At 43.0% G+C, this 23,924-nt stretch overlaps 1 protein-coding gene across 3 annotated transcripts in view; it reads right to left on the bottom strand.

Moving 5' to 3' along the window:
• nfia (nuclear factor I/A) overlaps nucleotides 1-4,865 on the bottom strand; it is a 125,324-nt gene extending 120,459 nt beyond the window's left edge. For all 3 annotated transcript variants that reach the window (XM_079266705.1, XM_079266707.1, XM_079266706.1), the window contains exon 1: nucleotides 4,544-4,865. In XM_079266705.1, coding sequence (XP_079122831.1) covers nucleotides 4,544-4,570 — 27 coding nt within the window. In that variant the 5' untranslated portion in view covers nucleotides 4,571-4,865. The remainder of the gene's footprint in view (nucleotides 1-4,543) is intronic.
• Between the last annotated feature and the right edge of the window lie 19,059 nt (nucleotides 4,866-23,924).

Here is a 23,924-nt window from a genome sequence, read left to right as displayed (position 1 = left end):
CCAACATTCCTCGCCGCCCAGTGCAGCGTTTCAGCTTCCTGAGCCGCTCACACAACGGGGCCTCCGCCGCCGCCGCTTCACACTCTCAAACCAAATCCCACTTAACGAGTCACTTGGTCTCATATTCAGCCTTAAAAAACGTGCTTTTCTGCCGGCGGGGTGAGATAATCCCTCTTGTTGTCAGCCTCCCCTCCGCTCAGGAATCTTTTCTGAAATGTGTCTCGAAACAGAATAATCCTGTTTCTGCCTCTGTGTCAAGACGAATACAAGTTGATTCATATGGAAACATGAGATGGTGTAAAGCTAGTGGCTGGTTTTTTAGGGCCTGTTTAATCAAAAATTAAAATGTTATAGCTCTTCTTAACTGGTTTTTCGCTTTTTTTGTACCTTTCCTAATTTCCGACTTTGAAAAGAAAATTTTGGTCAGTTAATGAATCTCGTTCTCTGTGCAGCTTCTGTTATTTCAGGAATAAGGAAAAACAAAACAAAGCAGAATCAAAAGAGTTATTAACAAAAGACGATTTGTATTGGAAATGTGAGATTATCTCAATCCAAGGACTGTCTCTGGTGCTTATTTTAGGACAATAAAACATTTTAGGACGAGGATTTTGGGAGAATTTGTGCACCGCAAACAAAATCCATCGTTACAAGCCTATTTGAGCTTAAAAACCTGCTTCTGACTCTTCAAATTAGAACATTTTCAACCTTTCTGGTCTAATAATCAGAAACTGGTGCTCTAGTCTTCAATTGAAGACAGAACAAAGCAGCTCTCTGCAGTATAAATCAAGGAAATGACCCTTTAAAAGGAAAGAAATATTGATTGATTTGCGTTGGAAGCAAAGTTTTCTTAACCCAGGGGCGTTTTTCGGCTTGTTTAAAGATTTTCCAATTTCTGTAACTGCTGTTTTTCACTATGTTTCCACTTCAGCTCCGCATTTCTTTATGAAGTCATTTCTTTTCACATACTGCCTCCAAAAAACAAAAAGTTCTGTTTCTGTTTTTCCAAACAAGCTCAAACTCTGCCAGTTGGTGTGAGATAATCTCTCTCGTGCACTTTTTCTCTCGTTTCTGTAATTTATTTTCTCTCTGTCGCGGCTCCCCGGGGTTCTTTCTGCGCCTCCTTCAGGGGTCTTCTTCTTTCTTTCCCCTCGGAGGAAATCTGCGTTTGTAAACCTGCGAGGGGGAGAGTCTGGGAGCTGGTGGCCGAGGCTTATATGCTGCACACCCCTCCACACCTCTGCACCTTGGTGCAGATGTAATGGGCTCCGAACAACAGGCCTGTGACAACAACCCCCCTGAATGAATCATTTAAGGCGGGGGGGGGGGGCAATAATGGTAACCCTCCCTGCCTCCCCCGTCTATTGACACCCAAACCGGCACACTGGGGGAATTATCGTCGTGTCGCTCGGGCTCAGCGGCTTCGCCGGCGAGGCCTAACCACTAACGGTGGGCAGCAGCCTCGACCGCACAAACGTCTACGCACAGATGCCAGGCAAGTCCCCTGACATCTGGGAGCCAATCAGAGCCTAAAGAATATGTCAAAGAAGTGAAGGAATGGAAGATCCATTCAGAGGTCATGGTCATGTTTGCAGGAAATGCAGCATGGAACCATGAACCCTTCCTACATCCTACATGACACCTTTCTTGGTTTTACTGCTGGTGGACCGTTTGTTTCAGTGACTCCTCTGGCTCCTGGTTTACGTTTTTTATACATATATATCCCAACATGCTTTTTTGTAGTATTCCAACTCCTGCTTCTATGACCATAAAAATGATATAAAGAGAACAATGAAAATGCCAAAAAATGAAGCCAACTAAAAAGCTAGCTTGAGAAAACGTATTCGCAATCAAACATCCAGATTTCGTCAGCGCCGCAAAATTCTGAGGCGTCATGCGCAAAAAATGTGTCATAACGGCACAAAAATCACGAAAAGTACCACAGGCCAGGATTAATAGGAGCATCTTTAAAGTGTTGATTTACAATTAAAAGGGCTTCGTTTGAGGGTGCCCCCCGCTGGTTGGCTGAGGGCCAAAACGCAGACGCTTACGTCACTGGCACTTAATGCATCTGATTTTATTTAGTGTTCTTTGAATCCGGCAGCTCAGCAGGAAATCCTCCAACATTTACATCCCAAACTGTTTTTTTTGTTTTTTATTAATCAGGAAACACCAGTTCAAGTTTACCTGAAAGTGTTTTTCAAATAAATCAGCAGTTTTAACCAACATTCACTTAAATATACATATACTTACATTAAATTTGAAATGTGAAATTAAAATAGGGTGTTTGGTCCAGGCTGGTTGGATTGTATCAGGATGGACAAAAAGCGTCAGTGAGCAGCTCGTTACGCACACAACCACACAAGCTTCTGTTCAATGTGGGAAAATAATCAAAAATATCGGAAGAATTAAAACAAAAATGAACAGAAAATATCATGCAACCATTAAGCTAAGAGAAAAAACATCGGCTCGATAAGACGTTTTCAAAAGACCAAACCAGTAAAAAAAAACATGTTTAAACCTCTGAAACACTTTTTTTCCCCAAACCCTCCACTGAGCAGGATTTATAAAAGCGACTCTGTCTGCTGATTATTGGTTTTACTGCCCGATAATCTGATTAAACGTTAAAGCTCCTAAATGTTTCGTGCAGTTTCAGGTCGTCTTCGAACGCGTCTCAACACAGACCGAACCTCCAACCAGAAAATCAAGATGACAAATCTGTTTATTAATTTTTTTGTGGCAAATTTTGGATTCAACAAAGCTGCAGCAAAAATATCAGACGAGTCAGGAAAAAAAGATGACGAACCGAGACGTTTAAAACAGCCAACACCAACTAAATGTTCCACAGTGGATGCAACTGCATGATCTCCTTCCACTGTGTCCCTGGATCGATAAATCCACTCATTTAGAAATTGTTAAGAGTTAAATATCAATGAATGATCTTCTTTCTGGATCATAAAGAAGGAATAACGGTTTGGTTATAAATAATTAAAATATGACATCTAATTTCATTTGCAAGCCAATCCTGGCAATGAAATGCATTTTAAATAATTGGTGGATTCATTTAAAAGAAATGTGTGTGTCAGATGCTGAAATAAAAAATATATATATTTAAATATAATTCAGTGTGATTCAATGTGTTTTACGATTTAAATCTATTTGTGTCGATACGCTGGGGTTAATTCAGGAGATTAAGACGATAATTCCTACAAGAGGAAGCCAAAATCTGCAGCCAGAATCTCCATGAGGTCACACCCAAAAAAAGCTCTTAAATCCCCTTTTTTTTAACCTCTGACCCCAAACACAACACTGCGGCAGAGGAAAAAACATTTTTTTAAAGAGATAAAATGAGGTCAAATTTAAGTTACTAACGGATAAATATGCAAAGAGGTTTTATTTAAATTCAGGGATTTTGGGTCTGTAAATATATCCCAAATAATTTAGTCACCAGTTCCGTCCTCTGTGTAGGTGTGGAATGACATTTTCTGCTTGCTGCAGGTCTGCTGCTGTGTCACCTCAGGTCACCTCTGACACAAACATTTTGGGTGTTTATTTTTTCTGCAGAGACACATATTTGAGTCAGGCCTGCAGGTTCCTGCGTGAGGCCTGGACAGCAGCACAAAGGAAGCGATCCATAATTAAATCCACTTAGATTTTTTTAACAGAACAGGATCAAACCTTCAGGGTTCAATACAAGCAGCCGAAGATAAGAAGAAGATAAGGGTTGGGGGGGGGGGGGGGGGTTCTGAAACTCCTGCAAAGCCTTCATGCTCCCTATCTGTACATTGATCCTGCGTCACATTCTGCACAAATATGAAACCTCCTTCAACAGATACAACATGTCATATAAACTACCACAGCCGTAAAAAAAAGAGAAAAAAAGAATTCAAATATTTTCCATCATGTCTCACTTAAACTGAACTGAAGTCAGTGTGTCTAAAAGTGTCTCTGCGTGTGGAGCCACAGTTGGAAAGTTTTGGGGCAGAAGAGAACAGAAATAACCTGCGAGGTCACCCGTCCACGTTATTGTACGCAAGTATATAGCATTCAAACTTTACGGTAAAAAATTAGAAAAACGTCCTGCACAAACAACCGACATCCACGTGAAACTCTACGCCGGAGCTCCGGTCAGGGCTGAGCCGGGTAAGCGGGAGCCAAAGAGCTGGGGGGGGTAGTCAGTCGAGCAGCAAAGTGTCTGCTTAGCCCGCACAGAAAACCGACACACCAGCGTCTCGAACAACCACAGAAACAACTGCGCGGTGTGTATTATATATTTATATATATATATATATATAACTCATGTTAACGAAAGGAACTTTAGAGGCGCCGTCCGCCATGTGCTGCCGCGCGGAGGAAGACGAGCGCGAGAGGCGAAAGAGAGAGAGAGCGAGTTGCAGCGGGTCCGCGGACTCTATAGAACCGTCTATAGAGTCCATACTGTCCTCGGTGTACAGTAAACGGGCTATAAGAGAGCTCGCGGAGAGCTCGAGCTGCAAAAGAAACACCGTTAAGAGAATTTAAAAAAAAGTTTGAAGAGCACACTCACCTGTGTTAAACATAGCGGAGAATACATATCTGTCGGATCTAATCTTAGATCTGGAAGAGGTGTGTGTGTGTTTGTTTGTGTGTGTGGGGGTGGGGGGTGTTACTGTAACTCCAGCCTGTGTGTGTATGTGTGTGTGTGTGTGTGTGTGTGTGTTTGCGCGTGAGTGTGCGCAGTGATGTGCAGCGAAAAAAAAGGAAAGAACAGAAAAAAGGAGTGAGAGAGTGTGTGTGAGAGAGAGAGGGGGAAATAGAGCCCTCCTTTTGCCCCCTTCGCTTTCACATTTCCAACCAGAGCTGAACTTTGACCTCCGCCTCGGGTTACATGTACTGTCCGGACCTGTTAGAGGCCCTCCTCCGGGGAGCGCACAACTTTCAGCCCAGACACGAAGAACATCTCCGGCAACAAGATGAAAAAGTCCCGTTAGAAAAGCCGAAAAGTTCCACACAAAAAAAGAAGAAAAAAAAGAAAAGTCACAGGGAAGCCCGGTGTGGTGTCGGAGCCGGGGGGTTGCGAGGCAAGAGCGGCTGGTAGTGGTGGTGGTGGACGGTGTAAATCTCCAAAACGTCCCGAAACTGCATTTCAAACCGCGGGAGATCCGCAGCGACCGGCGGACCTCGGCAACATGTCTATCCGTCCTGCAGCGCGCTGTGGCCGGCGTGCGGCGGTGCGGCTCCTCGGTGCTCGGGACTGGAGGGGCGCGGTGCAGCAGCAGCAGCGGAGTCCCGTGAAAAGAGAACTGACCAGGAAGAAAGAAAGAGGCAAAACGGGATCCCTGAGCTGCCAGACGGCCGCCTCGCCTCTAAAACAACCGACAGCTGCTTTCCGTTAATTTATCTCCAACAGGAGGAGACGGTAAAGAAGAGAGAGAGAGAGAGAGAGAGAGAGAGAGAGAGAGAGAGAGAGAGAGAGAGAGAGAGAGAGAGCGAGCAGGAGGGAGAGAGAGAGACGTGTTCCGGACGGAGAGCGGAGCGCCACCTCCTCGCCACTCCTCATGCCTTTTCTGCTGCTCCGAGCTCCGGGACCTTTACTCGCTGCTCCGCCGCCCGGACAGCGTCGGTGTGTGTTTTTGCGTGCGTGCGTGCGGCCGCGGGACAGTGCGCACTGACCCCTGCAGAGCTCCAAGGGATCACACACTCTTAGCTTATCGATCAGAAAGAAACGCCATCGATCCCGCTCACGCAGTTTCACAAACAGGATCCGGTGGTAATGCTGCCGCTGCTGCGCGTGTGTGTGCGTGTGTGTGTGTGTGTGTGTGTGTGTGTGTGTGTGTGTGCGTGTGTGTGTGTGCGTGTGTGTGTGTGTGTGCGCTCCGGGATCACGCCGCTCTGGAGAACATTGAGATGAAACTGATCAGTTTGATCGGTATTGATTAGAAAACACGAGGTGGAAATTTCTCTGCAGCTCTGACGGAATGTTCGCCGTGTTTCTAAAGAAACAACTTAACGGGGTCCAGTGGGCAGCTTAAGCAACAACACACGAAGTTCATATGTTAAGGAGGGATAAATGGAATTAATCACCGCGGAGAGTCCGTCTTGCGGCTCCGCCAAAGTCCCGCGTGCTTCCGCGCAACTTTGGATCGTAACTCCCCGGCTGACCGCTTCTCCTCCCCCTGCGCTTAATCAAGTCCAAGTCCAGGTCCAGCCTGCGGCTCTGCGGCTCCGCTTCCTCTCAGTCTCCACTCTCACTCACTCCACAGGCTTCCTTTTTTTCTGAGTGCGCGAGACATAAAACAAGCTCTAATATTTCGTGGGCAAAAGGCAACTTTTTAACCACCGGAAACCACCGAACGTCTCTCCGCATGAGTTACAACAGCCGCTTCAGAGCGAAGTCAATGTGAAGCCGACAGTCGGAGGAGGAGATCCGTGAGATCTATAGAGATCCGACAGGATCCACTCAGTGCGGGGAGACTTTCAATTACATGGCATTGACTCGATTTAAAGCCTCCAACACAGATATTATTGTGGATTATTATTGTTAATTATTTTTCAGAAATCACATTTACATCACGCACTTATATAATGTAAGACACATGTGAGATTCTGTTCCAATCTTATATAACCCTGCCGCACGTGACCCCCTGCCCTCTGATGGATATTCAATTGTATTATTTTTTTCTATTTATGCTTTATTACTATACTTATTTACTATACTTTATTACTATACTTATACTATACTATATTTATATATATATATAGTATATAAACTGCTGTTTTATTTGGAGATACTGGTTTTGATGCAGATTTATTTCTCGTTTTGCATTCTTTTCTATGTTTGGTGTGACGTTTTTGTCATTTTCAACCCTGTTTTTTTTTGTATCGTCTCGAATGACAACAAACTTGAAGTTGAGTCCTGCACAAAAAGCCAAAATTAAAACAAAAGAAAAAAGTATTTCCATCTGTTGACTGGAGCTGTTAAAATACTCAATTAGAAAGGTGGAAGTTCTGCACTTTGGATGTCAATAACAGGACTGAAATATCAGGGCGTACTGAAGCGTGAAAAGTACTCATTCAGTCGTTTAGTTTTGTCTCTGAGCGGGGCCTCAAACAGTATTACAATGAGATGTAAGTGTAGTTCAGTAGCTGCCAGATACATGGAGAAGTATAGATACAGTGTATTTGTGTGATCACAGTGAGGCTCCTCTGGTCTCTGCAGGTGTTTAAACTCCTGATGAACCGAGCTGGTGGAGCCAGTTTAACGGCGTCCCCTACACACCACATCGAGACAGCTTGTACAGTAAAACACGCAGAAAGAAGTACTTCAACCGAAACACATCAATGAATGAGTTTTCACAAGATAGTGATAAAATGTTGAAAAATCCCAAATTACATGTTGCTGGATTGAGCATAGCAGCTTTTAAATGACACAAAAAGCCACCTTTAAAGGATCCTGAAGTCTCACCTGATGCATGTAAAAGCCTTTACGGGGAGATAAGAGGAACGTTGGTCCGACAACCCGACGAGGCCTCACACACTCTGCAGGTCCCTATAGGACCCTTAAAAGACGAAACAAGAGGAGATCAAACTCCACAAACAGAAGCATAAATAACCTCCGAGAACCGCAGATATACGCTGCGAAACTCCAGACAGAGACATTGTGTCAGTATTTCAGACTAGAGACACCGCAGGAGGTAGAAACACCACAATAAAGTTCCGGTTACGCTCACACATGTCCCCTCACACAGAAGGACAGCAACAATTACATTATGGGACATAAAGTACCACAATCAGAAACTCACCGCAGCATATGGAAGAATATCAGAAGAGATTAAACTACCATTACTGACACACTTTGAGTACTTTACTCCAATGCTCAAATGTCATATTGATATTTTGGGAGATAAAAATTTAATAAAGTCAAATAAACTGACTAATAGGTGAAGTTGACACCTTGTAAATCCCTGAAATGGAACATGAGTTGAATAAGGTCACTGTAAACAGACAGAACCGACATGCAACCCTACAGAGAATATTAGGAATATTGGAAGAGGTAAGAACATGGACCACTAAGACACACATATGAGGTTATTGTTTCGACATTATAGGTGATAAAAGTGCAATAAAGTGACTAATAAGTAAAGTGGCGACTTTAAAAGTCCCTACAGGATTATTGTAAATTGTAATTTAAGAAAGAAGGGAAATAACAGACATGATCAATAATAGGACCACAAAAAATATATTAATAATAATAATGTCGAAAGAAAGACAACACACTCCTTAATTAGCACCATAGACACTGTCGGAATATTACAGTATCACATTATATTGAATTATAAGTGTCATTAAAGTGTTAAGTATTATATGGATATCATTGTGATAGAAGCACAATTAAATCTACCTGTGGGTTTATCAAAGCCATCACATAAGAGATAAGATATCATATAACACAATAAAGTCACCATAAACTTCATGACACGCGCACATTTCTAGGACCGCACAGACTCGCTGTATAGCGTCACTTAAGGGCACGTGAACCTCTGCGCCGCCTCCAACTGCGGCAGAGCCAATCAGGAGCGGCGACGCCAGAGCTACCGCCGCTTACCGCTCCACGATTGGACGGAACCGAGGGATTTGAACGCCAGAGTCGCGTCTGATTGGACGGTGAATTAAGGTAAAACAGAAGGGGAAAAGCGGTGTACGCGCACACGAGAACGCGCTTGTTCACTGCATTCCATTTACGGCCACAACATCTGGTACTACAAACAATAATTACAATAATAGTAATAATAATATTACAATTAATAATAATGATAATAGAGGAAGAGACAGACATGGTGTTATGGAGGTATTATAGAGTCTCTAGTTATAATACCGTTATAAAGACTATACTTGCGTACCATTGCAAATATAAGAGGTGCAGGTGAGACACCTTCACTCGGGATGCTTCATGTCCGGAAGCAGAGTCAGTCTCTGAGGAGCTCTATTGGAAAAGTAGTCCATAGAGAAAATAGTGTGACTGCAGTCTTGGCACGGCATGGCTCACCGGCTTCTCTCTGTCTGTTTGTTTGGTTTGGTTCGGCTCCGATCGAGTCGCAGCAGACTTTACAAAAGTTGCATTAGTTCAGTCGTTTTTCAAATGTGTTTGTTTGTTTGCTCCTCCCCCCCCTCTCTCTCTCCTCCTCCTCCTCTCCTCCCTGTCCCGCTGGATCCGCATAACCCGGTTCAGTTCGGTGTGACCCCGGTGCAGCATGCAGCGCTCGTAGATCAGCCTGGCTCCGTGCAGCGGGGAGCCGCTACAGCCCCCGCGGCGCTGCGTGAATCTCACTGCGGGCGGCGGGGAGCGCTCCCTCCCGGCCGAGACGCGGAGTCTGTCCGCGGGGGCTGCTGCTGCTGATTTAGAAGGGCCGCTGCACAAGGCTCCGTTCCCCGCATGAAATGTTGATGAGAGCCGCGCTGTGATGACCGTGCATGCGGGGGTGAAGGGGGGAGGAGACCAAACTGCTGTCGGTGCAGATATTCGGGGAAGCGGAGGCTCTGCAGCGGACCTGATCGGCGGAGGTTTCACGTGCAGATCAGCAGCTGCAGCAGCGCGAGCACCTGAACTCTGCTGTTACCTGCTGACAGCTGAGAGTTTCACTGAACAGACGCATTCATTCCACGATTCCACATGATTTGTTTCATTTCCATTATATAGCTTAATGTTAACAAACTACACATCTTAATGTAAAAAAGAAAATTCGACATGAACGTGACAGCTTCGAATGCAGCAGGTAAAACAATCTCACAACGAAGGCCATTTAGCAGCGTGAGCTTTCGACTTCCTCAGCAGATGGAGTTTCTGCTATTTACACTTTTTTAAGGACTCCTCTACTGATGAAGTCCGTGAGATACGATCAAAAGCTCCAGAATGGCTTTGAAATTTGCGATGGCGAGGCGCGATTGACGCAAATTCGCCAAATCGGCCCAAACGCCTGAGTTGAAAATGTTCAACTTCGGCGAAAAAATGGCGTGACGCTGTGGCGCGATAGCCTATCAGCGTTGAGATGTTTTGCCTGTCATCACTGACGTCCTGCTGTTGTTGAATCAGGAAATAAATCCTGTAGCCGTCTGTGTTCACCCAGAGCTCTACGATACCTCATATCAATAGAGGCCGGACCAAACTATAAATGTGTGTGTGTAAACCATATGGTACAAACAATGAATAGATGCTGACGTATTTATGTCTACATGACGTTATTGTGAGTGTTGATGGAGCTGCTACAATGTTAGCATAGCCTAGCACTGATCAATCCGAGCTCCATTGAGAAGACTCAATGTCCAAATCGGCATCATTACGTAGTTATTTCGGAGTCCCTTTTTGTCGGTTTATTGCCGTTGAATCACAGCCAAATCAGTTTATTTTGTGTTCATACAGCTGTAGTAAACAGTGACGTGTGGCTTGCAAGACAGTCAATACACCGCGATAAAATCCACGGAGCTCCTTTGAATAATGTTATGAACCCAGACATGACGGCGTTTAGTTTCCCGGGATATCTGTGACTTCCACAACACGTACTAAGCAGAAATAGAGGTTATTTTTGACAGTTGAACGGCTTTCAGGGCGATAAGCCACGCCCCCTCTCCGGCGTGTCCAGCGCGATTCACGCAAATGAACACAAATAGTCCCTGGCGAGACCGGTGGCGCGAATGATTCGCGCTGCATTTGGTGTGAACGCGGCATATGGCTCTAATTAAAGGCAATATCCTGTTGCATTATGGGAAATGCAGGTTTTTGGAGTTTGACCCACAACAAGGGCCTTATAAGTCAAAATAAGGACCCCAGATTTGATGGAGAGGCATCGATAAATCCCCACACCCCTACTATTTCCTTCAGTTGGAGAAACAACTGAGCCAGAGGCCGGAATAACAAAAGGGGGCGTTGTGTTCCTCTGCAGAAAAAATGGCCACAACAAACAACATGGGGACGAGAAGGACGTATAGAACTTAATATAACCTTCTATTCAATTTGATCTCAGTCTAAATAGATATTTTGGTCAGCAAAACTTTCTGGCCTTAGAAGTGTCTCCACATAAAACCCTTTAATTATTCTTCATTTCAAATCCTCATTAAAGTGAATTTACGAGACGGGGCCCTTGGCGTCCTCAAAGCCAGAGTTTGTCTTGTGAAGCACCTGTTTGTTAGCGGCTCTTTCTAAATAAATCTGCGCCGACCTCAGCTGACCTCTCTGTCTCTCTCCTCTCTCTCTCTCTGTGTCTCTCGCTCTCTCTCTCTGCTGCAGGTCTCTCAGTCCTCCAGGCGCTGAGCCGCGAGTCGTCCGAGGTTAATGAACAGAAGCTTTTATGTTAATAGAAGGACGGCCGGCGTGATTTAACAAGACAATCCGCAGATTTACTTTTCCGCTCAAACACATCCGAGACCCGTGGGCTCCCCGGTTATTAGCCGGCTAAACAACGGCCCGCCGACGAAGGTCAAGACAAAGAGAAGGTAATTCGATTACGGCAATTAAATTGGGTTTTCAATATGATCAATAATGTTGATGTGTGATCATGGATTACTCTCTCCGTGGGGGGGAGGGGGCGCTAATTCGCAGTGAGAATAATTGTTTTCTGGCTTTCTGTTTTTTAGCTCGAGTGAAGACAAGGTTCATCATATCACATGACGGCTACGTTCACACTCAAAATTGAAAATGTGATTTTATCGCTCAGATCTGTATTTTAGTGACGTGTGAACAAAACAAACAATCTGTAGGAATCTGACCTTTATTAATTCAGATTTTTATTACTTTTGTGTGTGCTTCTGAATCTGAATAAGTAGAATTGTTGTCTGTGTGTCCAGATTTCTGCAGATATTTTCCTCTACTTTAGTCACATCTGACTTTTCAGTGTCATGTGTTTGTTTGATTAAATAAAAAACCCAAAGTGCCAGTAAAGAAGCCTGAGGCGCCATCTAGAGCCGACAGACGGACACTACAACACAGGAACATATTCTGCACCATGATAAAGAGTCCAGCTGATCATCAACATGCCAATATATGAATGGGACTGTATGTAAAAAACTAAATTATGATTTACACTTTTTCTCGATTGCTAAGACACATTTCTTGAAACGGTCACCCATTCTCTCAAAACTGTAAACACAAAACCTCATTTTCAAGCACGATTTACAAAACCTCTGAATCCTCTTGCAAAATGAAACTTTCGCCTCAAAACAGTTTTACCTGTGCTCAAAATCAAACACTGCTCTCAAATCACAAACAAAGTGATCAAAATAATATACACTATCAAGCAGTCAGTAAACAATATAGATTTTTAATCTCAAAACAAATTTCACATGAACGAAAACATGTTCTATTACAGTCGCTCAAAATTGATCAGAAATGACTCCTGTGCTTTGCTCTTTGCAATTTCTTTTGTTCTTCCTCCTCCTTGTACCCCTATTTGTTACAGTACTGTACCCTGCATCTCACAAACATGTCCTTTGTCTCTGTGATACTGTAATTCTTGTTCTTTGTTGATATGAACCTGCAACCAGTCAACATCTATTGAGCAGTCAGTACTGTTACTGTAACAAATAGAAAGCACCATGTTCAAGGCCATACAATTTGTTTATTGTACATTATACAGCCTACAATGCACTGTAGGCCTACTACAGTATACAATACCACAGTAAAAGGGACAAAAATCTAAGAACATATCATCAATGTGCTTCCTCTTGTCTTTGGGCTGGGTCAGGCCAGAACACTTTGTCGACATCACCTTCAACCACCTGTTTGCTCTCTAAACTGGCTCTAAACTTTGCTCTCTATACAAGTGAAATCCATTTTGAGTGATTGTGTTTAATCAATGACATGTGTTCTCTATTTGTATTTGATTGTTGCCACTTGTGTTTACCAGTATGGATGACATGTGCATGAGAGTGCAGAATGTGTTTTGAGACTGAGAATGTGTTTAGAGTTTTGCTGAAAAGTCTAAGTGAGATCTGCAAATTGTGTTTTACCATGTGACACAGTTTAAGGTATTGACAACAGACTGCACAATTAGCTAAATGAGTTGAGGCAACTGAGAACTTTGTTCAGCCAATGGGGTTTAGTGTTTTAGCAATTGAGAAAAACTGTAAATAAATAGAAAAAAATAAAATAAATGTATGACATATTTTCAGAGAGGTACATGATTAATGTGAATGATGTGTTTATTACTTCATATCACAGTCAAACTGCTTACTGTAATCAATTCATATTTTTTCTTACGTCTGGAAATGAGAAATAACTGCAAGATAAACTTAAGAAAAATGTAATAAAATTGATTATTTTCAATGAGCAGAAGGAGAAAAATAATAACAATAAAAAACTCTAATTAAAACAATAATGTTTGTTGAATAAAAGGCTTGTGGATGTGCAGATGCATTTAGGTGACTAAATTTGTTCTTAGTATTCACTTTCTTTCTGCAATTATTTATAAATATCAATATTATTTATAGGTAGCTGAAGACAAATAAAATGTTTGAAACAAATCATATGTAATCCAAACACATTTCGACACAACCTGGAATGGATGCAGTTTTACTGATTATGTTTATACATTTAATTTTACTATAGTAATACTAATAATAATATAAATGACAATAATACTAATATGAGCATATTACCATCAATGAAATATCTAAAAAGAAGAATGAATCATTTAGAATTTAAACAAATATTTGAACACATGTTGAATTCCATCAGAGGCAGAAGTGAAGGGATTATTTTGGAGAAAATTACCCACATCAGCATGTCATCTACAATCTACCCTGTCAATCACTCGTTCATTCATAGCTTCACACTCATTGACTGAGACAACGTGCTCCCTCGCCCCCCAAAACACTCCCAGCAGGCCACGGGGCAAGACAACAAAGAGCTTCCAGAGAGTCAAACCGCCCGGCGACAGAGCATTTTGTTCTTCTTTAGGCTTGTTTGAGGGTTTAGACTTGGTTTAATATCAAGTTAAAGGTAGAATTATGTTTATGGCACGGACACACACACACACACACACACACACAAATGGTCCTCTTCCCCCAGGTGCAGCCTCTTCACACACACCCGGCTGAGTTCACACTGCAGCTCGAGCTCTCCTTCAGCTTCATTAAGATCAGCAGAAACTCAACAAAGTCAGACCCTCACCATCAGCATCACACCATGTCAGCCGTCACCATGACAACGGATCATCGCAGAGCGTCACAATGGAAAAGTAAGAAGTAAAAAGAAACCTTGAAGTCTTGATGGACACTACTGAGTCAAGTTTAAACACAGTACAGTATGTTCTTTTCTTCTTCTTATTTACAAACTCAGTGTTGAGTTACTAAGCTTTGATCAAACCCACTGAACTTTACTCTACAATCTAGTGGAAATCACAAAGTTTCTGTAGGTGATGAACAATCAGTCTGAATTCTGGTGGAATGTGTCTAAAATGATGCGTCAGAGCTGGGTTTGAAAGAATATAACATAACATTTTAGGGAGAAATCCTCCTTCACTGGCTGGTTGAAAGCAGGTCTTTCACTTTAGGAATGGAACCAATGCAGACGGGTAAGAGAGTTCATTTGAATGTAGATGTACAACATCAAACAAATCTCTGGTTATTGTGGATAATCCCCTGAACACACCAGGGCAGCTTTCATTGGGACTATTTGTTTGGTAGCTCCAGTGATCATCCAGCATAGCCAGAACTCATTTTTGAAAGGAATAAGGTGTCAGAAGGCACAGAGTCTCCAAACCTTGCCAAATAAAACCAAAACAACCTTCAAAATAAAATATGTTCAATTTAAATGAAGTCACACTTTTAAATCTGCATCTGCAAATAGCCTTACTATTATCACGAGCACATCAGATAGATAGAACTATGTTTATAGAGGTAGTGTCATCAGAGGTTAGAGAAGGAGGAGAAGAAGAAGGAAGAGGAAAGGAAAGGAAAGAAAGAAGAAGAGGAAAAAGAAGAGCTGAGATTAGAGTGGAGTCAGAACATCAGAGCGAGTTCAGGTTATTATGGGAGATATGAGTTACATCCCACAACACTTACAAACAGCCGACCAATCAGACATGAGCAGAAACTCAAAAACTCGACATGGACGTCACCATGGAGACGGGCTGATGTCGGCGGCGGTTTGGGCTAAAAAATACTGCAGGACCACAAAGTGTGTGTGTGTGATGGGGGGGTGGGGGGATGGGGGCTCCACCTGCTCCCACTGAGCTGATGCCAGGCTGGAGATCAGCCAACAGCACCAGGCCTGAAACCAAGCCTCCGCCAAGCACGCATAACCAGAGAGAGAGGGGGGGAGTGGGAAAAAAGGGAAAGACAGGAAAACGGAGTGATGAGGAGGTCAGAGAACCAGGAGAGAGAAGGGGAGGAATAAGACTGTAAAACCAGGAAGAGAAAGAAGTGATGAGGGAACATTTAACAGGAAGAGGAGTAAAGTCTGAAAACCAGGAGGACTGAGAGGAAGAAGGAAAAGTAGAGCAATGTGGATACAGAATAAGACTGTAAAACAAAAAACAAAAAGAGAAGAAAGGTAGAACAAGAGACAGGGAAAGGATTAATAAGAAAAAGGTAAAGAAAGGGAGGAATATGTCTGGAAATTAAGGGAGTGAAGAAGAGGAACATGGAGGCAGAATGATGCCAAAAACAGGAGAACAGAGAGAAAAGATGAAGGAATTCATGCAAGAAAACAGAGCAGCCGAGAGAAAGAATAAAGGCATGAAAAACAGATCGGAACGGAGATAGAAGAAGAATAAAAAAGATAGAAAAAAAGAGGTATGAGTGGTACAATCATTTCAGAAAACCAAGTAAAAGAAAGGAGTTGCTGACAGATCTACAGCGTTGTTTCTGTGGCACATTATTTATTTATTTATTTTTCAGGGACAATGCACACTAATCAACAGTTACACTGTAAGTGAGCCAGAATCTGGCAGAATCTGGCAGCAGCAGTCGGTCCGGGGTGAGTGTTAAAGACACAGGTGCATGCTGGGTTTTCTCGTCACACCGACACACACACACACACACACACACACTAGAGTGTTCTCCTCTCAGCTCAGCTCTCTCGCTGTATTTTGGCAGTTTTGTTTGGGAGGCGCCAATAACATCATCGCTCGGACGATGAACTCGCCTCGCTCTGATGATGCGAAACTCGTCTTCAACACTCAGTTCAAGTGCTCAGTTTATGTGTGTGTGTGTGTGATGGGTTCATGTGGCTACAACAGAAGAAGAGGAGGATGAAACAGGAAGGCAGTTGTGTGGTGAGAGGGAGGCAGGAGGAACAGATGGCCTGGCAGAGCAATGGGGAGAGGCCGATTCACTAACTCTCCTCCAGCTGGTCGGATGTGTTCTGAGAGTGTCATTTGTTTCTTTTGTCATGATCACTTTGATTTATTTTTTTCCTGAGAGCCTGTGTGTAAAGTATGCATCTGGAGTCAGGACGCAGTTAGCCTAGCTTAGCTTCGTGTACATTCCTGTTTTGTCTTTCTGCAATTTCTAAACCCTTGATTATCTTAATATATATTTATCGCTGCCTTTCAGTCCGATTTGTTTGTCTGTTATTGACATATAAATATGGTCACTTCTGTTCATTGGTTGCAAAACAACAACATGGCGATGGCCGTAATCCAAGATGGCGATGGCGAAATCGCAGAACTCGAGACTTCATAACGGCAGTCCACAAACCAATGGGTCACGATGACGACGTCCACTTCTTATACACAGTCTATGATTTTATCCCCTTCATTTAACTTCTAACTTCAACAGTTTGTAGTCGTTATGCTAAGCTAGGCTAAGCACATCCGGAAGCACACCGGTAGCAGATGCCAGTGTTTCGGGGGGATATATTTTGGACGAGTGAGATGTGCATAGCACGTTTGCACACCGTTTTGTTTTTACTTCATTGATGAATAGTATGTGATAGACTAATCATTTTGAATCAAAGTAGTTAGCAGATAAATCAAGAACAGTGACATTACAGTTGCAGTCCTAAAGGTTGGTCAGCAAAGACTCTTCAGGCCTCTCGGTGCCAACTATTTTTGAGAACACCCTCGTTCTTACCTGGACAAACGGATAAAACAGAAAGTATTTTTTTAAAGGAACCGATCCGAAGGTGCAGCCAGTGAACGCAGCATCGTCTCCGTCCTGACCGAGAGGAGGGTCAAGGTAAGAGAGACTGCTGGGAGGGACGCAGGAACGAGTCGAGTCAGCGGTTCATCAGCGTATGGAAGGCCCATCTCCTCCTCTCACCTCCGGCCTCCCTCAGAGAGAGAGAGAGACACTGGTGTGTGTGTGTGTGTGTGTGTGTGTGTGTGTGTGTGTGTGTGTGGTATCAAAATTCTCCGTGTGTTGAGTTTATGGATCCGGCCGAGGAGAAAAGTTTCACATCATACAAGCTAACGAAAATATCTGTTAAGCGCTGAAGGGAAAGCAGCCCGGGGTCAGAGGTCGACCCTGACGAGAGACAAGCTCCATTTTTCTTCTTCTTCTTCGTCCTCTTCTTCTTCTCTGTCTTACAAATTTAAACCAGGCTCACACACACACATATATATTAATGCCTTCGCTCTTCCCTCGGCAGCAGATTGCCCACGCACACCAGCTTTCACCAGGACCCAAACCTGACTGGAGGCCCCCCCCCCCCCAAAATAAAATAAAAAATACTCTGCCTTCTTTGAGAGGAAGAAGCAGGAAGCCTGCGGGTGAAGATGATGGGGAACGTAGGCAAGCTGTCAGCAGGGCCGGCATATGCTGGACCCCCCCCCCCTACAAACTCCTCCACCCAAAACCCCCCCTACACCTCCTTCTGTCTCGTCTTTGCCAGGAAACCAGTCTGCAGACCTGTAAACCAGTCCACCTACAGTAGGTTGGAGGGTGTAATATATGTTTGTAATTGTACTTATTCACATATTTTTGAACCCCAGTACTACATGTGAGACTGTTGAGTGCTTGAGAGGATTTTCTACTATATTACTGTATTTATACTGTTAATCAGTCGGCATTAAATGTCTGGTCATCTTGTTTACGTGTGTATTTCGCCAGGTTTTGTTGGATTTTTCCTGCCAAAATTCTTTTCAACTTATATAAAGAGGACGCAACAGAGTTTTGAGACAAAACAACGTTTAGTTAAAGACAGGAGGGAAATATATGTCTTTAAGATTTGTCCTGATTTAAAATCTTTTTTTTCTTGTAAATACAACATTTAACATTTAAGAACTTATTTTGTTCCGTAGAGAAGATTCTTTTGTAGAAAAACGTGTTAATATTTCTCAAAGTACGATATTTAAAAAGAACTGTTCTAGTGTAAGACTTTGAATGGATCTTATGGGCACCAGGATTTAAGCTACTTATTCATTCTACTTTTCATCTTTTAGCTTCTTAATGTACGAAATGTTTGCAGTCTGAAGCTGTTGTGTGTTGTGTGGTATGTTGTATTTGCCCCTGTCCTCCAGAACTTGAACAGAACAATGTGCCGCAGTGGGAGAGTTTAACGTTTTCCTCCTCGGATAAACACGCAGTGTTTGTTTCTGCTGAAAATAGGATGTAGAAGTTATTTAATACTTATTTTTAATCTTGTTTTCTCATTTTTTGTTGTTGCTGCTGGTTTTTGGATCCACCTGAACATGTATTCGTGTTGCACTGTGGTTTATTATGGTCTGTCTTCGCTCATTTGAACTGTATGTTTTACTCTGCCACATCAGAGTAAAATAAAGATCAAATAATATATTTTTAAGAACAAATTTAAAAGCCTCAGCTTTGTCTCGATAACGTCACGCTTTGTACTTTGACATCAGATCGGCCACTACTTACAGGTTACATAAGGCTTTTATTATTTTACTGTAAATAACAAAAATAAAAAAATAAATATCACAAGCTGAACTGCATGCCTTTTATTTGATTTACAATTGAGTAAAGCTGTAAATGTAAAAAATGTAAAAAACTTGATGTGATAAAATATGTAAATATGGTGAGCATAAATGTGTTCACAGAGCAGAAACAAGTGCAGAAGAAATATAATGTAATATCAAATCTGATATGAAACACAATGTTGTTGAATGTGATCCGGCCTGATGGAAGGAGCGTGCTCAACAGACTGACAGACGGCTGCTTTAATCGCCTCGTTGTGTTTGTAATGGAGTGAATTCACCTGAACACAACAACACTGGAAGGTAACAAGGCAGGCACCACACACACAAACAAACACACACACACAAACAGATGTGCAGTCTCCCCCCCAAACACAATATGAAAACAACAGAGGAGACCTGCCAGCTGTTCACATAAAAACAGGGAGTCTGCAGACACACACACACACACACACACACTCACACACACACACACACACAGGAAACTGGCAGGTGCGATGGCAGGATGGGAACCAATGGGATCGCTGCATTAATTACAGCCAGGGGATGATTGATCAGGAGCTCGTCAGACTCTTCGTTAAGAGACGTCACAGAGCCGCACCCCGATTGGACAGCCGATGAGCCAATCAGGACGATGCACACAAAAATAAAATGTTTCTCAAAACATTTTATACCAAAATAATAAGAAAAAGATTAGTCAAATAGTTTATGATTCTACCTCTCTGTCTAAATCTGAATTTTTTTCATGGGGAAAAAGTCCTTAAAGTCACACAATGCCAAGCTGTGGTCCTGGGACCTCTTGGGGTCCTCAAGGAGATTACAGGGGTCCAACAGCTGAATCAAAGAAAGATTAATTTTTCTTTTAAGTCAGGAACATAAATATATTTAAACAACAGCTAAACTCAGATCCTATAACAAACTGATGAAAGATTGTGGTCTGATGTGGTCTGAAGTGGTCTGCTGTGGTCTGAAGTGGTCTGCTGTGGTCTGGTGTGTACATGCTGTCGGACACCATGGTGTATCTATAAGACTAATTCTGATGAGCTGCGCGTTCTGTTCTTGTTGTGCTTTGAATCTGAACCTACAGGAAATTCATCACTCTAGAATCACTAATCCATCAAAATATTATTCATATTTTGTACTATTTTAAGCATGAATTAACCTTATTTGGGTGTGGCCTATAATTCATGCCTTATTTAATAATTTAATATAAATTAGCTATAACTTGAAATAGTTTGTTTTCAGATTTTTGAAGTTCTTCATTTAGTTTTGTCTGTTCGAGTTAAACGTTTACCTCATTTCAAACAAAGAGACTACATAGACAACCTGATGTGGTATTTGACAACATAGAGCGATGGCGATGTGGTTGGCGTCCGTTGGTTTGAGGCCTCGGCTGCAGCCAGCTTCACGTCCGCTGTCCCCCCCGCTCTAATGCCTTTTTAATTGAACGCTGCCACCGACCTGTCGTCTCATCTCACGCTGTATATCTGTCTCCAGAGGTGTGAGGGGGAGGAGCTCCGGCAGTGGGCCTTTTGTGGACGGGAAGGCCGGGGCCCCCCCGTCTCCCTGTCTCCCGGTGTGACTAACGCAGGGTGACAGCGCCAAGGCGGCGGCGGCCGATTGCCAGGGAGCCTCGCACCGGCTCTGCTCGGCTCCGGGCCGCCTTTGTGCGCCCGCCCGCCCCGCTATCTTCCCACAACATGCGCTGCTGTCGGGGGGCCCGAGCGGGGCCAAATCTGCTTCTTTTTTTTTCAAGGAGAGAAAAGGCTCCCCACAAATCCTCTTGATGTTCTCCCGCTGTCCCCTTTAATGTCTTCATTTACCATAGCCAGTGGGCCTTGTAGTGGTTTGAAGTGGGAGGGGTGGGGTTGGGGCGGTGGGGTGGGAACCGATGACGCATTGTGTTTGAACTTGCACGGCTGAGAAATTGATGGGTATTCGCGTGCTGTGGTTCCGCGGCGGCCAATGCGAAGCCTGTCGGCTGCTGACTGGAGATATTCACGCGCACTGTTAAAAGAGGTTTTGTGGAATTAACAAGCAGCTGACATGAAATACACAACTCACATTCCTTCTCATCAGGCATGGATAAAAACGATGAATGTCTCCGTGTCAAGGATTGCTTTTACTCAAATGGTTTGAATTTAAAAAACAAAACACTGAGAAAACACATCGTTGCAGAGGAACAAATGTTAGAGATGAGACATTTTCAAGGATCAAATCAGTAATGAGCAAACGGGACAGAGGCTCGCAGTGCATCTGTGCACAGTGTAATGTCTCCCTCTGCTGGCGGGTGGATGGTAACACATTCATCTGACTTCAATACGAAACACACAGAGTGACATCTGAGAGCCAGAGAGGTTCAAACAGAAGTCATCCAGCCTCTGCTACTCCTTCACAAGGTTAAAGGAGGATGAGGATGCTGCCACTCTTCCTTCAGTCCTAACCCAAATAAAATGCCACATATAGATGATGATGATTTAACCACGGGAAAGTCTCCAGTTCATCCAAGACTAACTCTTGTTAGTCTACGACAACATGAACCAGGGTTATTTTTTTACTGCAGGAACTCTGCACCAAAATAACTCCTGCCTACCTTCAACTTCCTCTTACAAAACCACCTCCTCATACCTCATTGACCGCCTCCTACACTTCTTCAGACCAACTTAACCACCTTATGTATCCTACAAGGCAGAACATTTCCAGGAAGTCAAAAGACATGAGAAAGATGTCTAAAGACAAGGCAGGGTTATTAGCTTAAGTTGAAGCACTTAGAGCAGTTGAAGTGTCAATCGGAGGTAAAGCACTGAGAGGGTTGGAAGCGTCTGAATTATAATTATGACATACTGACAATTTCTATTTTATGCTACTTTATACTTCTACTCCACTACATGTCAGAGGGAATATTGTACTTTTTACTGCACTACATTTGACACATTTAGTCTTAGACGTTTAGTTTTACATCGAACACTGTTGATATGCTTATATGATTTGAGGCAGTACTACTACCAATATACCCAGTAGTATACGAAGTATCTAAAACGGGCTCCACACTGAGGATCATTTTCAATAATAATATAACACTTTTAAAAGGAACCATTCTGGAGAGTGAGTACTTTTACTTTTGATGCTCAAAGAACATTTAGTTGAAAATACTATTCAGGACATTTCAGGAGTATTTTGAGACTGCGTTACTTCTACTTCTACTGAAGTAAAGAAGTACTTGTTCCACCACTGAGCGTAATGATAATAAATAATAGAGCGTAGATAATAAAAGTAATTGAAGTCTCAATTGTTCAGTTATCCTGAAGAGGTTCAACAAATAAATGCCATCTTTTAAAAAGCAGCCTTCATTGAAAACATTCAGTGTGTTCAGGCTGTGTGTGTGTGTGTGTGTGTGTGTGTGTGTGATCAGTGTACTCAGAGGTGTGTGACCTGAGTGTGGAGGAGAGTGATGAAGGCAGGGGGGGAGGCGGGGGGGGGGGGGGGCAGAGAGGACGATGAAGGATGCTGCGGGAGGAAGTGGGACGCAGGGACGCCATCACTCACCGACCCCGGGCAAAGCCTAACAACCTCCCCAGTCTTCCTTAATTACCTCCCACATTTCTTCCGTATACCTTAACTCCCCTCTAAATCTTCTCGGATCATTGGAACCGCACCACCTACCACAGACCACCTTAATCTTGTTATGCATCTTCCACCCTAGTCCACCGTAACTTCCTGCAACTCTACGATAACAGCACGCACGAAAACAATGTCTAAGGACAAAGCTGGATTACCAGATCCCCCCCAACAGCTCCAAAGTTACTGTGTGTCTACCGCATTACTTTAAATTTACATATACACAAGGTTTACTACACCTCCAACAATACCTCCTACACTTCCTCAGACCACCTTACCTCTGTCTAAGACCTCCTCAGCTTCATCTTACAACTCCAACTACCACCTTAATAATCTCAGACACTTCCTGTCACCTCAACTCCCTCCTGCAGCATCCGTTTATCTTGTTAACCATTTCTTCAGATCAATATTACCTCTTCCACAATGATACAAACCTGTTGTGCACCTTCATAGAAACAAAAAACAGCCTTCTTCCTTATCTGGTTATCTAACCTACTTCCTAAACCATAACAGACACCTATCAACACTGCACATCTTTACGCACCTTAACAACCTCTTAATTAATACCAACTGAACAACACTATTCTACCTTAAAATGAAACATACCCTCCTTTATGGTCAGTTTGACTCTAAATGGTCCATCATTTACCAAATGAACATCATGCTGTGTTGAAGAAGACTTGAAACTAGAGATTGAGACCATAAACTCATGTTTACAATGTTTACTGAGGTAATAAATCAAGAGAGAAGTAGAGTCATTTTCTCATAGACTTCTATACAATCAGAGGAGTCGCCCCCTGCTGGTCAGTAGAGAGAATGCAGTTTTAAGGTACTCTTGTTTTATGTAAACATATATATTCTTTGAAGTGTATTAGGAAAAAATAATACAGTACCTTCATGGCTGAATAACAACGAATGGCTGAGATAAAGCAGACTATGAAAACACACATATTACTCGCATGCTGTGGGGTGGGGTGGGGGGTACAGTTAGGACAATGTTTAGAAAAGTGTAGCATTCAGCGTGTTGTTGAAAGCTTTTGGCACGTGACAAATGCTTGTGTTTACAATGGCTGGTATGATGATAGTCTGCTTTATCTCAGCCATTCGTTGTTATTCAGCCATGAAGGTACCATACATGATGTGGTGTGTTCAAGGACCCAAATGCAGACTCCGGACAGCAGAGTTATATTGCAAACCTCAAAAACACGCACACAAAAACACGCATTGCGCTGTCCCCTTAATCTCGTAGTATCCCAGACTTTCAGAACCCGTTGGTGATGGTGGATTCTGTCACACTGTTCCGCGCTGTTAGGATCCACTGGCAGACTTGAGAAAAAGCTGCTCTTCTCATGCAGCGTGTGGACGTTGCTCATAGCTCTGAATAGCATTTACGGCTAACTGGCTTGGCAACAACAGCTATTCAGAGCTATGAGCAACAACAGTTACCGGTATTGCCTCATT

Source organism: Melanostigma gelatinosum, assembly GCF_949748355.1.
Source record: "Melanostigma gelatinosum genome assembly, chromosome: 4".
Classification (NCBI taxonomy): Eukaryota; Metazoa; Chordata; class Actinopteri; order Perciformes; family Zoarcidae; genus Melanostigma; species Melanostigma gelatinosum.
This window is presented reverse-complemented; position numbering and strand designations above follow the sequence as displayed.